At 44.8% G+C, this 13,989-nt stretch overlaps 1 protein-coding gene across 7 annotated transcripts in view; it reads right to left on the bottom strand.

The window, feature by feature from the left end:
• The window catches only part of CDC20B (cell division cycle 20B), a 63,646-nt gene that overhangs the window by 33,335 nt on the left and 16,322 nt on the right, over window positions 1-13,989 (bottom strand). For all 7 annotated transcript variants that reach the window (XR_004000995.1, XR_004000994.1, XR_004000993.1 and 4 more), the window contains exons 3-4: window positions 5,787-6,012; window positions 3,622-3,752 (exon numbers count right to left, since the gene is read on the bottom strand). Coding sequence is in view for 2 of the 7 variants with exons in the window: in XM_030567343.1 (XP_030423203.1) it covers window positions 3,622-3,752; window positions 5,787-6,012 (357 nt within the window). In the remaining 5 variants the exon portion in view is untranslated. The remainder of the gene's footprint in view (window positions 1-3,621; window positions 3,753-5,786; window positions 6,013-13,989) is intronic.

The raw sequence follows: 13,989 nt of genomic DNA, 5'->3' as shown, positions 1-13,989 counted from the left end.
AATGAGCACTATTTATCACATTAAATGATCATTCATTACTAGGACTCCGTTTCTGTCACAGAGGTTGCAGAAGTCACAGATTCCGTGACTTTCTGTGACCTCTGGGACTTCTGCAGCCTCCAGTGTGGCTGACCACAGGACCACCCAAGCAGCTGGCTCCAGAGCCAGCTGCTCAGGTGGCCCCCAGGACAACCACAGCAGTCACTGCTGGAGCGACTTGGGGGATAGCCACAGCAACCACTGCTCCGGCAGTCCCAGGCAGTGGTCCCTGGCTGGCTGGAGTGGTTCACTGGCCTGGGCAGCTGGTGACGCTGGCCCTGGGTGCCTCCCTCCAGTAGCACCCTCTCAACCATTCCCCAAGCAGCAGCCTCAGTGCTCCCCCCAAGATTTAATCACAGATATTTTTAATATAAGTCCTGGACAGATCATAGGCAGTGATTTTTTATTCATTGCCCGTGACCTGTCCATGACTTTTACTAAAAATACCCGTGACTTAAACATAGCCTTGTTGCAGGGGTAGGCAACTTATGGCATGCATGCCAAAGATGGCACACAAGCTGATTTTCAGTGGCACTCACACTGCCTGGGTCTTGGCCACCGGTCTGGAGGGGGGGGTCTGCGTTTTAATTTAATTTTAAATGAAGCTTCTTAAACATTTTAAAAACCTTATTTACTTTACATACAACAATAGTTTAGTTATATATTATAGACTTCTAGAAAGAGACCTTCTAAAAAGATTAAAATGTATTACTGGCACGCAAAACCTTAAATTAGAGTGAATAAATGAAGACTCGGCACACCATTTCTGAAAGGTTGCCGACCCCTGCCTTATTCATTACTATACCTGTAGAAAATTATTAGAGCATCTTTCCATACATTTCCAGTCAGCGCTGACCACTGTTTTATATTAGACTGAAAGAAGAACAGAGAAGACACCTACACTAACTCTCCTTTGCCATGACACCTACTAAAAACTTGACAACAGTTTAGCTGCTCATGTGCTGAGACCAGAGCCTATCATGCTGACCGATATTGTCTCGTTTTCTAGTGCTCTCCCATCAGCCTGTCTGTCTGTCTCCATCTGTTTTCTCTTGCCTGACCTTAGAATGTAAGCTCTCTGAGACAAAAGCTATCTTTGTGCTCTGTGTTTGTGCAGCCCTTGCTCTCCTTGTCCATGACTGGAGCATGTAGGCACCGAGGTAATACGAAAAATAATAAATAACTTCTAGGCATCATCTTTGAAGGAGGCTGTGTGGTCCGGAGGATGGGCTTCTGGACTAGAAGTCAAGCACCCTGGGTTCTAGTTTAAATTCTGATACTCACATGCAGTGTGCTCCTAAGCAAGTAACTTTGCCTTTCTGTGCATTAGAACTCCATTTGTAAAATGAGGAGTATGATGCTTACCCACCTTTGTAAAATGTTTTGAGATCTAAGGATGAAAAGTGCTATACAAGTAGTATTATTATGTCATAAAAGGTACCTACAAAATACAAATATTTGTATTATATTTCTCCATATGGCTGGATCAAACAAAATTGCTAAAGTCACATAGTTTGTAAATTTTGAATGCCGAGTCTACCTCAAAATCAGTAGCCTCTACCATGAGTCATGAAAAACATTACTGCCCTGAAAATGTGTTATTTCCAGAATGGGTACCTCTGATTAGCCAACTGAGAGATAGCTTTCAGGGACCATGCTTCCTAAATGATAATAAGACCATGGTCTTCCCACAATATCTGATGCACTCATGGGGAGGTCAAGCAGTTGAGGATACCAATCAGCAGTTTGTCAGGTCAGTTATTCATTACTCACCCAGTCACTTATATGGTAAGACTGACACACTATACATGTTATAATTAAACATTTATGTTTAAATAATGTTAACGGAGTGACACAAACCAATAGAAGCAAGGACATTCAGAGTTAACAACTGTGCTCTGTCCTTAAAGTGTGGTTATGGTCACAAAAAAGACTGAAAATGGCACATCATTATTCTTTATTATTATTCATATGTATTATTTATTAAGGTAGACACAACCCTGGAGCACTTCCTGGTAGCCCAGTACCAAACCGTGGGTACGTACCTGCATCAATTTCTCTTAATGGACTTTAGTGAGTTCAACAAAGCTTTTATGTAGTGAACAGTGCCCCTTCAGGTCTCTGATTTATTTAACCAAAGATCAAGCAGACACACAAGCAAGTCTTTGCCAAAACATTCTAGCCAATGAGCCAAGTTAGTCTTAATCTACCTGTGCCCACCTGGGTCCATCAATCTCCTCCATCAAGTCTCCTTACCAGTTTGATCCTCTTGACCCAGGACCCACTCTGGAGTCAGGCCTCTTGCCATGACCTGGGGGAAGGGTTCCTTCTCTGGGCTCAGAGTCACCCCAGCGATCAAGCTACTGCAACTCTTTTCCAGAGCAGAGTATAGTTCCTCTGCATTCTGGACCTCCTGCTGCTGTTCTTGCTCCAGGTCAAGATCTTCGTAGGACTTGATGCTTGTAGTGCTTCCCTTTCTGAATGTCTTCCTCGTAGGAGCACCTTCCATAGGTCTCAGGTTACCACCCCTCCAGGTTTCCCCAGGATTGTTCCTTTTTTTTTTGAGGTAGAAATTTGTAAGGGTGCTCAGTACACACTGTGAGCTGTCCAGTTTTGTGGTCTCTGTTTTTTGTTCCTCAGAGGCAGCAACCCTAATTAAATTTGTTAGTCTCTAAGGTGCCACAACTATTCCAACCCTAATTAGGTCTCCTTTCCTGGTGAACTCTCTAGCCAGCTCCCCTGAGAAGTCCCTTTCCTCAGGAGCTTCTTGTATTCCAGGACCTCCTGACTGAGCTCTCATGACCCTAATTAGACCCAGGTGTTCCTTAACTAATTAACTGCCATCCTAGGCAATTAGTTACTCACTGGTCGATCTGCATTGGCTCATTCTCCTTACCAGAGCCTGTCACAGGTAGGCTGGGTTCCTGACCTCTTCAGAGGGCTAGTTACCCTGGGACAATATTGACCATGTGAATGGTGCTGTACAAGCCAACGAGAGGCAGTTGCTCCAGCCTCTAGCTGTACAACTTTGACTCTTCAGCTCATGCTTTTAGCTCTGGAGATCCCTGGTTCAAACCCCGGTGTATCAGCAAAGATGGCAGCCATCACACTGTCACTGACCCAAACAGCTTACAGACTGAGCAAATGAACAACAGAAGATTGTACTGAGAGTCCAAGCAGATAGCACTAAGAGAGAAGAGAAAGAGAAAGTGTAGTTTGTGTTTAATGATGTGATAATTTTTACTGACATGGATCGGCACCATGTTCTTCATGGGAGAAGTGAGTTTTCAATAAAATTTTGAATGAAGATATTACCTCACCATCCTTGTCTCTCTATAGTCTGGAGAAGCAGAGACACATGAATGTAAGTTAACCACAAGTGACAGAGCAATTTTTAATTACACTTATCAAGGCTGCTCTGGAGCCCGCTGTTCTTGTCACTATTTTACATGTTAGAAAGGTAGAAAATAAGCAGGAGATTCTGGGAAGAGGACAAGGTAACAAAATATACTAACAATGCAAACATCAGAAAAGGGTTTAATATAAATCCTGTCAGCACATATGCAATGTTACATTACTCACCCTCTTCTTTGCAATTTCAGCTCTCCTTTTATTTCTTCCTTGTAAGTAAGTTGTCTCATGACATCTGGCCGTGGCATTAGTAATGATATAAGGTTCACTGGTAGAATTTTTGATAGGCACCTGGAAGGATACTGCAAAAAAGGTTTTAATTGATACATTTCCTTTAAAAAATACTAGTACATTTGCCCAGTGCTTGTACTGTTCCTTTCCATTATAGAGCAGATTCTTTGGTAACACTAATCCTGAGGGTTGGCCTGATGCTTTGTCAGTAGAACAATGCACTATCACACAGAGAATCCAAATGTTATGTCGATAGCTTGATCCCAAGCTTCATGGCTGATAGGAGCAGGACACTGCACTCAGCCCCAGAGGAAATGTCTCCTAGGAATGTTGGCAAGGATTCCATGGCTACACACGACTTCACCACTGCCATCAGAAATGGAACACAGGGATTTCTGCATCATAAAGACAAGCTCCTACCATTAAAGCTAAAGGAAGGCGAACTCCTTTTGTTTAAGGGCTTATACTTTTTGCGTGCCAGAGACTAGAGAGTTAGGATCACACTCTAGAGCAACTGTGACATTCCATTCAATAGAGGAAAGTGGTACACATTGCAAGTGTCCCTAACAGTCTTTGGCTGGTAGGAACAGGGTGACAACCCACTCTCTATTTTTAGGACCAACCTTTATTAGGTATCTAATGATCTGCATCCTGAATCAGGTAAATATAGATCTCACTTTGTCCCGTAACTCGGCCAACTGTGTGCATGCAATGAGTGAACAACTTCCCCATCTGTCCTCGATATTGCTGTATATGGGAACCAAATCTCAGGCACCCCAAAAGAGGCAAGGAAACTGTGTCCCCTTTTCATGGTTATTTCAGTGAGCCAGCATTGAGCTCACCTGACCCACACAGCCTCAAGTTCTCAGTTAAAGCTACCATAGGTCCAGCCAGTTCACTGCCTGCTCCCTCATAACTCCTCTCTGCCAACACACACAAGGACAACAGACACAAGCCTGGGTCTCCTCCAAAGTCCCTCTACACACCACACAACCTTTGGCTGCCAGAGTTGGGCCAAGCCAGGCCAGGAAATGATCTGACAGATATCTGAACCTGCAACCTGTAGTGAGGGAGTATCATCTCCCCAGCCAAGAAACCAGGAGCACCCCAGGCAATCTCAGCTGGTGTGAAACCACCTAAGGTTACAAACCAATGCATCTTAGAGCACTCAGCCCCCATCTACCCCCAGAACCAGGGGCCCAAAGTGGTCCTACACTGAAAGCAGCTTGTCTGGACACAAGGATCTGGCTCTTTTTTTCCCCCTTTGCCTTCCCTGATGTCACCTCTCCCTGCATTACCAGCATGACATGCCCTATCTATGCTAGGTTGTACATTCCACAGGATGGGGTCATGGACCTGATTCTCCTTTTACATCAGTTTAAGAGCAGTGTAATTCCACTAAGATGAATCAGGGCCTGTGCTTTTATTCTCCCTCTAAAGCTCCTGCACACCTATGCTGCTATATACAAATGATAATACTTTGCATTTTGCGGTGATGTTGGGAGTACCTTTCCCAGACCTGAAAAAGAGCTCTGTGTGGCTCAAAAGCTTGTCTCTCTCACAACACAAGTTGGTCCAACAGAAGATATTACCTTGCTCACCATGTCTCTCTAATAATACTTATCCACCAGGAACTGGACTGACATCAACACACACATCCAGGGGCAGCTGTATGTTTTTTGCTGCCCCAAGCATGGTAGTCAGGCAGCCTTTAGCGGCATTTCTGCAGGAAATCCGCCGGTCACGCAGATTTAGTGGTGGTTCTGCAGGTGATCTCTCAGTCCCGCGCCTCCAGTGTACTCACTGCCGAATTGCCGCCAGAGCCGCGGGACCAGCGGACCTCCCACAGAAAAGCCGCTGAAGGCAGCCTGACTGCCGCCCTCACAGCAACCGGCAGGCTGCCCCCTGTGGCTTGTCACCCCAGGCACACACTTGCTGCGCTGGTGCCTGGAGCCGCCCCTGCACACATCTCAGGTGAGACACAGCCTACCACTTTTGGTCACTACCAGCTTTGGCCGGATGCAGATTAACAGGGGGCTTTAGAGGCTCTTGTGAATCTCCAGAGTGATCCAGTTTCCATGCTGTTCTTCTACTTGCAGACTGACCTGGGATTGTTGAGATCTTCTCAGGAGTCCTTACTAGCTCAGATCCATCAGCTGGAAAGAGATTAATAGGCTGACACTCTGTGAAAGTTTGCTCGGCATGATTTCTTGCATGTGTCTGCTGCCATCTTGTGACGATAGGGCTACTAGCAACAGGGACACTGCACGTCAGTTTCTTCACAATGCAACTTTTAAATCTTGAATAGGTGGGCTTTCCTGAATCAGGCATCTATTTAAAAAAGTAGAGAATTTAGCGGTCATAATTATATGATAGGAAGGTTAAATGGTTATTAAACCCATGGATTGTCAAACAATCCAAATGACTGACACAAGATCTTGTAACTTAATATAGCGTTGACACTTATATCACTTTATATCTTTAGGAAAGGTTTTTCACTGTTAATGCATATGGGCAATCCTGCCTCCCAGCATGTAGCCCATGTAACTTCAGGTTGTGCAGGGGATATCTCTGGGAGCTGCCTGGAAGGAAGTTTCCTCCCCAAGACCTGCAAATCTGCAGCAGCACAGCTGTTCTGTGAACACAACTGCAGTCTCTGCAGTGTCTGTGCCTCTGCTCTATGAAGAGAAATTGCTAGTGGATCCAGGTGGTCACAAATCCAAGTGTTCTGTCCCTGCTCCCTCAACCCCTCTCAGAACTCCGATGGTTATTGGCACGTGGGTGCACATCAGTGCCACTGCTAACAAGGTCCTCCAGATCCTTAAAGGAGCAAGTTTTTCCCCAAAGGACAATACAGCACCACTGTATACAATTCCAAAGCCATCAGAATATAAAACATACTACTGACATCCAGATCAGGGGAAAAACATTGGGTGTGCAATGCTAAGCAAGACCAAAGAGGTAAGTATAACTAATAAAGCAATAATGGGTCATTTCAACTTCTCGCATAAAAACTGGTCACTTCAGGACACAATTTCTTAACACCTTAAATGAATGGTTTGTGGATCTATGACACTGGCAAACGAGGTGCCAGCTTATGCCAAGCTTCACTTGGATATTGACAAATACATAGCTGGAATTAGTCAGACTCATCTATATGTATTACTGTTGTTAAAATAGGTATTAAGGTTGTAAAAATGTGCTTAGTTTAGACTTTATTGAATGCTTGTAAATTGCTGTATGGATTATAACCCATAGGTGGTGCGTGACTCTAGCATTTTGGGTGGCTGGGCCAGAAGATCTTTATAAGTGGGAGGGCCATTAGTGCCTGGACTGTGCCCCCCCCAACTCCACCCTATGACCTTGCCCTGTTTGGCCTCTCTCCTGAGGCCCCTCAGCCCTCTCCTCTCTGCACCTCCTCTCCAAGCAGCGCACCGCTTGGGGGAGGGAGCAGAGAGAAGTGAGCAGCAGGCTAGGGGAGAGCCTCCGGGGAGAGAGTGGAGAGTCACAAGCGGCAAGGCCTCAGGGGTGGTGGCAGAGAGGCTCAAGCAGCAGGCCTGGGGGGTAGGGTTGGGGGAAGAGGCAGAGCATGGGTGGGAAGAGGCAGAGCAAGGGGAGGCCTTGGGAGAAAGAGGCGTAGTGCAGGACGGTAATGGGGGATGAGGTTGGCAGGGAGTGGGGCCTTGGGGCAGAGTGTGGGCAGGGCCACGGTCCAGGTGCCACTGTCCCCCACACTTCTCAGAAGCTTCCACCAGCGGTGCTCCAAAGGCACTGGCCGGCCTCCAAAGGAGGGTGCACCACATCCGCCATTTCTTGCTCCGTTTGGGAAGGCTTAGCTCTTATACCCGCCACCCATGCTTATAACATCTGTATCCCATATTGTAAGGTAATATTTGAGCATTTGCATTGTAAGCCTCTAACCGTGACCCTAAATCACCAGACCAGAGTGAGATGTTAATCAGTGGGAAATGCTGATCTACAATGAAAGATGTGATGTCCTGCCCAACAGAGAAGGGCAATCAACATCAGACAAATTATGGAACATCAGAGGACAAAAGACTTTGTTGGTTGCTCTCCCCGCTCATGAAGAGGATAAGTTCAAATAAATTCCTCGTATCAGCTGAAGTGGCAGCTCAGAGAAGAGGGAAAAGAAATAAAAATCCCTGGCTAGAAGAATCTGTATGTCTATGTTGCTTGGACTCTCGAGACCAAGGTTTTCTAGGCATAAGCAAGAAATCCCCAGTGTTTAGCTGGGTTAGCCCTAAGGGACATATAAAGCTTGCTTACTATAGAAGCAACTACCTTTTGAAACTTATGACTGTAACTCATTTGAGTGTGTGTATATTTATCTGCTTTAATCTTGTGAATAACTCTTATTTTGTTTCCCTAGTTAATAAATCTTTATGTAGATTATTATAGGATTGACTACAAGTATTGTCTTGGTGTGAGATCTAAAATGCTACTGACCTGGGATAAATGACTGGTCCTTTGGGACTGGGAGTAATTTGAATATTGTCGTGATTTGTGGTGGAACGGACCGTCTACCACAAAGCCAAGCTTACCTGGGTGCAACTAGAGAGTTCCCAAGGAGATTGTGACATGTTAAAGCTCCTTTAGTGCTTAAGGAGTTTACACTTGATAATTGGCTTGTGAAATTAAAGTATGGAACTCACAACTAATTTGGGGTTTGTGCCCTGCTTCTTAACAGGCTGCTCTGAAGTTGCTACTCATTTCATTGCAGGACAGTTTGACAGAATCAACTCGTTCTGGAGCACAGAAGATAAGCAGCTACTCTCATCAAAATACTAAGTAGTACGCAGGTGTTGGTTCAAGGTATAACTATCATTGACCAACTAAGTAATAGCAACCACATTATAATTAAGTTTAACACCCTTGTGAGGAGAGATAGTACCAAAATCTAGCACTCAGATATTTAACTTTCAGCAGGGAGATTTTTTTTAAGTGATTATGCTAATTGCAAAGTACCTGAAATAAGGAAATTAAAATCCTTAAACTCTGCATTGGAACTACAGAGTCAGAGAAGATATGTATAGCACTAAAAACAAAAGGAAACAGTAAGCAAGAAGAAAAAAAAGCATGGTGAAATGGTAAGGTACAGAGGTTTTCCAAGTCAAACAAGCACCCTTCAAAAAATGGAAATTAGCCCAAATAAAGCCAATAGATAGGAGCTGCACCACTGCAGCGCTGTATGTGTACACATACCCTTAGATTCTTATATAGTAGCTGAGCATCTCGCAATCATTAACATATTTAGCATCAAAACATCCTTCCAAAGTAGGCCAAAACTATTACCCCCATTTCACCAATAGGGAACTGAAGCTAAGTGACTTGCCCAAACAAGCTAAGTGATAGGCTAAGTGACACAGGTGGTCTACGATAGGTCATGGAATTAAACCTGAGTCACCCAAGTTCTGGACTAGCACCCGTAACCCTTAAATCATCTTTCCTCCAGAAAGTCTCACTATATTGGAAGCAGAAAACTTTGAGACTCAATGGCTACACTCAGCCATGCAACTATGCAAACAAGAATGGGGAAGCTGCAGAGAGACAATAGGGAAGCAACAATATTTAAATAGGAGAATCTAGAGCTCCTCCCCCAGAAATTTTCTGAAATTTCAGATGCGATTTTCTGCATTTTAGAGAGCTCCAGAAGATTTTAACAATAATAGTAGTAACACTGCAATTAAAATTGAGATTAATTTTTTTTAATCATGAAGCCAAACCCCAAGAAGGCTAAACTCTTGCCTGGATTTCCCAGACTTTAAAGACAAATTCAAACTTTTCTTAAGTCAATATTGGTTTTATATGTTTCCTTTTGATTTCTTTTTGTTTGTTTTCAGTGACGCATATGACCCCTTCTTCACACATGCTGCTGGAATACCTGATCCCAGACAGCACTCCAAAGCTCCATTTACCACACTCTAAGAGGAGCCACACACACAAATATCTGATTTTACCCAATGTTTGCTCAATCTTTCTGTTAAACTAATCCAGCAAAGTAAATGAGCAGCACAGTAGCCAAAAAATCAGTGCTGACAAATGCAAAGGAGATTGTAACCTTTCATGAAAAGGCCTCAGGCCATCGCACAGCTTGATATAAATATGTTCATTGTGTACTGGCGGAGGTGGGGGCACCTCTCCGCACCAGTAAAGCAAGCACCTGCTTAGGGCAGCCCATTTGCAGTGGCAGCATGGGAGCTGAGAACCAACAGGGGCCTCTGGGAGCTGTAGTTCCTTGGTTAGCTCCCTGCCTATAGAGTCAGCCCTGGAGCAGGGAAAGAACTACATTTCCCAGCATTCCCTTGGCCACTACCAACTGGAAAAGAAGGAGGGGGACCTCATGCGGCAGTGTGCTGTGAATGGTAGAGAGGCTATAGTTTAACATTCAAAAAGCAGGACACACCGCAGGGAGGGAAGCCCCACTCTGCCACCATCCACTCCCTCCAACTGCCCCCCCACAGAAACCCCAACCCGCTACCTGTCCCCTGATCACCCCCTCCCAGGGCTCCTGCCCTTAACTGCCCCCCAGGACCACACCCCCTATCTAAGCCTCCCTTCTTGTCCCCAACAGCCCCTTCCTGAGACCCCTCCCAACTTCCCCCCAGGACCCCACCCCTTGCCTGTCCCCTGATAAACCCCTGGCACTCCCATGCCTATCCAACTGCTGCCTGTCCCCTGACTGCCCCCCGAACCTCTGACCCATCTAACCTTACCTTCTCCCTGCCTCTAACTGCCCCTTCGAACCTCCGCCCCATCCAACCCACCCTGCTCCCTGTCCCTTGACTGCCCCCCTTGAACCCCTTACCCCTTCTCCAACCCCCTTACCATGCCACTCAGGCCAGCATGTCTGGCTCCAAGCAGCTCCAGACACGCTGCTGCATACATGCTGCCGTGCTCCCCCACGGAGCCCACAGCCCGCCCCCCTGCACCCCCCACCCCCACACACGCACACACACAGCACCTGCCTTCCAGATTTGAACATCTCAAAATTCAGGAGTGCTCAAGCTCAATTTGGGCAGCTGTTACTTCATTTCTCCCAAATCAAATATACTGATCCACTGTAACTTGCTGTAGAAAAAGTAGGATAAAATTGAGCAAGAAATGCCTCCCAGGGGTTATTAGGAGTGGAATTGCTATTTTCAACAGCCATTGCCTTTTTGTTTGTTTGTTTGTTTGTTTGTTTGTTTGTTTGTTTGTTTGTTTGTTTGTTTAAAAGGAAGACAGTGATATTGCATTGGCAAATACCCCGTAGAAAGAAAGAGTGGAACAAAAGAATAATAAAGGCACCTCAACTTTTCCTCATTTATGGAGGACAGTCTTATAATATGCATCCAGATGTCCTCCAATCACACAAGCCGAAAATTGTTCCACTTTACTGCAGCTCTGTAACCATATGGGAACCAATTCTGTCTGTGTTTTGTGCACATCCAAAATTCCTGCTGAATGACCCGCCGTGGGAGCGAGTTACCAGTCACCCAGGGCTGCAGTGGAAGGCGGGTGCAGGTTGTGGGGGGAGGAGAGCCCAGGGCTGGGGTGGCAGGAAGTAGGGGGCGGGCACTGGTGAGGGAGAAGGGGGAAGCCCAGGGCTGGGGCAGCAGCGGGGTGGGGAGAGGACACTGGTGGGGAGGAAAGGGGGAAGCCCAGCATTGGGGTGGCAGGGGGTGTGGGTGGGGGGAAGAGAGCCCAGGGCTGGGGCAGCAGTGGGGTGTAGGGGGGAGCCTAGGGCTGGAACGGGGGGCAGCCAAAATTTTTTTTGCTTGGGGCGCCAAAAAACCTAGAGCTGGCCCTGGTAGTGACGGTCAAAAACAGCAAACAAAATGTGTAGCTGTATAAAGAATATGATAGAAAATACTGGAAACAGTATTATGCTATTATCTAAAGCCAAGATATGCCCTCATTTGGGATGAAATCCTTATATAACTCCCATTGCCTTCAATGGGGCCAGGATTTCGTTCTTGAAAGACTGCACTTCATTCTGATCACCCCTTCGCAATACAGATGTAGCATATTGAGCAGGTGATGTAGCAAGTTTTTTGTGTAAGTCAAAGAGATAGACTGATGGAGAAGCAAGAAATTACCAAGAAAGGAATAATTCTTGAATGGAATTTAAGGACTGGGCAGGTAGGGGAATAAGGGGAAATTGGAAGCTGGAATGAAGTGAAAGACAAATGATAGTTTAGAGAAGGCTGAAAATACGAGTGTGGAAAGAAGAAAGAAAATAAGGAGATGAAAGAACAAAGAGAAAGAAGAGGCAATGTCGGGGGACATGAGGTCAGAAGTGATGAAGAAGGATAAAAACCAAAGAAGGGGAAAACCAACACAATAAGGGAAAAGAAAAGAGAAAAAATCCAGTAAGTGCAACTTTTGCCACATGTACATAGTGATGCCTTCAAAAATGTCAGTTCAGGTATTGGGGATTGACAGGTATGATCCAGAATGACACAGAGGAAGACTTATTTTAAAAAAAAATACAACAAAGGCAGAGTGGGAGGGTTTCAGAATTGTGTCATTAAAATACTTGTACAGCATCTTCACATTTTTCTTGAGAAGCTCCCCTGGAATTAACCTGCCTATATCTGGGATTCCAACCCTCCAGCAACTTCACTTCTTTCTGATGCATTCCCTTCTTCCTCTCCCGTTCTCAGTCAGAATTAGAAGCCAGATATACAGTAGCAAAACTATGCCCATCATCTGTGCCAGCTTTCCACGCACCATGCCCACTCCAAAAAAATGGTTTGAGCTTGACTTTCTTTCAAAGGTAAATTCAGATTAATGTCCTGACCCACAGCTCATTGAAGTCAATAGGACCCAAAACTCATTGGGACCTATTGTGTCAAATTCAATTGAATAAATGGGCTCAGAGAGCAAAAGGTGTTACTCTGACCCTGTCACTGTACAACACTAAACAGTTGAACATTTTTCAGGGGCTTCGGTACAGACACTGCTTTGTTCCGTGACAAACACATCATTCAAGATCTTTTTAACTTTTCACTAAACATACAGAAAAGAAACAAACAGTTAAAGCACTTGAAATGTAAAATATTAATTAAGGATTTTAACTATATCCCTCATTCCATTTCCCTTTCAAGTTTTATCTGGAAATCCTTCAGTATGACAGTTTTTAGATGGTATTAATGATGGTAATAACTAGCCTATTTTGGTGAAATGAAAAGAAATTGAGATGACTGGACTTGTTGTTAAAAGTACAGTCTCATTTCCTTGAAGACAAAATAAGTCAAACACGTACCAAAGGGAAGAGAAGAGAACAGCTAAGATAGAAAATTCAGCTTCTGTTCTGGTGCTGACATTCACCTGCAACCTCATTGCTAAAGAAACATGGGCTCAGCACATAGTCTTATCAGCCACTCCAAAACCTGGCAAACTTGTACCAGCATCCAGCTGTTTAATACATTGCTTTTAGCTGCCTAGCTGATCATGGTCTCCCAGCAGTGTTGCAAAAGATGCAGTCTTGGCTGGTGAAAACAGATTCTTATGAAACAGGAGAAATGGAAGAGAGATAGGAAAGAGAATAAATAAGGTAAGACAGCAGGAAACCAAGTCTCACATTCTAGGTGTCATCTGGAATTTAGCCAGAGCCAGTGATGTCACCTGGGTCACTCTTTCTGGCTCAGTATGGCCAGGACATTTCTCAGGATCAGAACAGTGAAGGTCCAACAGTGTTGTGGTAGATTCTGGAGTCCCAGAAGATGGAAGTGGAAGCCATGACCTCTCTCATCAGTTAAGTGGAACTATTTTTTTAATGTAATTGGCACTGAGTTTTAATTTATCTCTATCTCACTGAGAGACATTTATGCATATTATCAAACTAGTGTTTCATACTGGTTGGGGGAATCAGCAGCAGCTTTCAAAGCCTGAAACATTTCTCCTACGTTTGGGACAAAATGAGCAGCTACAATGGTCTGTGTAGGGCAGATCCAGGTTTCATGTTTCAGCTCCTCCTCACTTCTTCTAGTTCACCTCTCTCTACCATTTTGATCCTCCCCACCTCCCCCCAAAGTCTCTTTTTAAGGACCTCAAAAGGAAGTGGTGGGCAGAACAGCCAATCCCCTTATTATTTTGTTTGCCAATTAGGCCTAATTTTCAACACACCAGTTTGGGTCTATTAATTTCCAGTTCTATTCTCCATTTTTTTCCACTGACAGTCTTAACGCAGTCCTGGGGTGGAGTAAATAGACCATTTTTGTCTGGACTAATTTGGTCTTTCACTTTTGCTGAATTTTATGAACAATTTTATGTAACAAACTGAGTTAAACTTTTGTTACCTTG

Source organism: Gopherus evgoodei, chromosome 6, assembly GCF_007399415.2.
Source record: "Gopherus evgoodei ecotype Sinaloan lineage chromosome 6, rGopEvg1_v1.p, whole genome shotgun sequence".
NCBI classification, from domain to species: Eukaryota; Metazoa; Chordata; order Testudines; family Testudinidae; genus Gopherus; species Gopherus evgoodei.
Note: the sequence above shows the minus strand (reverse complement) of the source record. Positions and strands in the feature narration are given on the sequence as shown.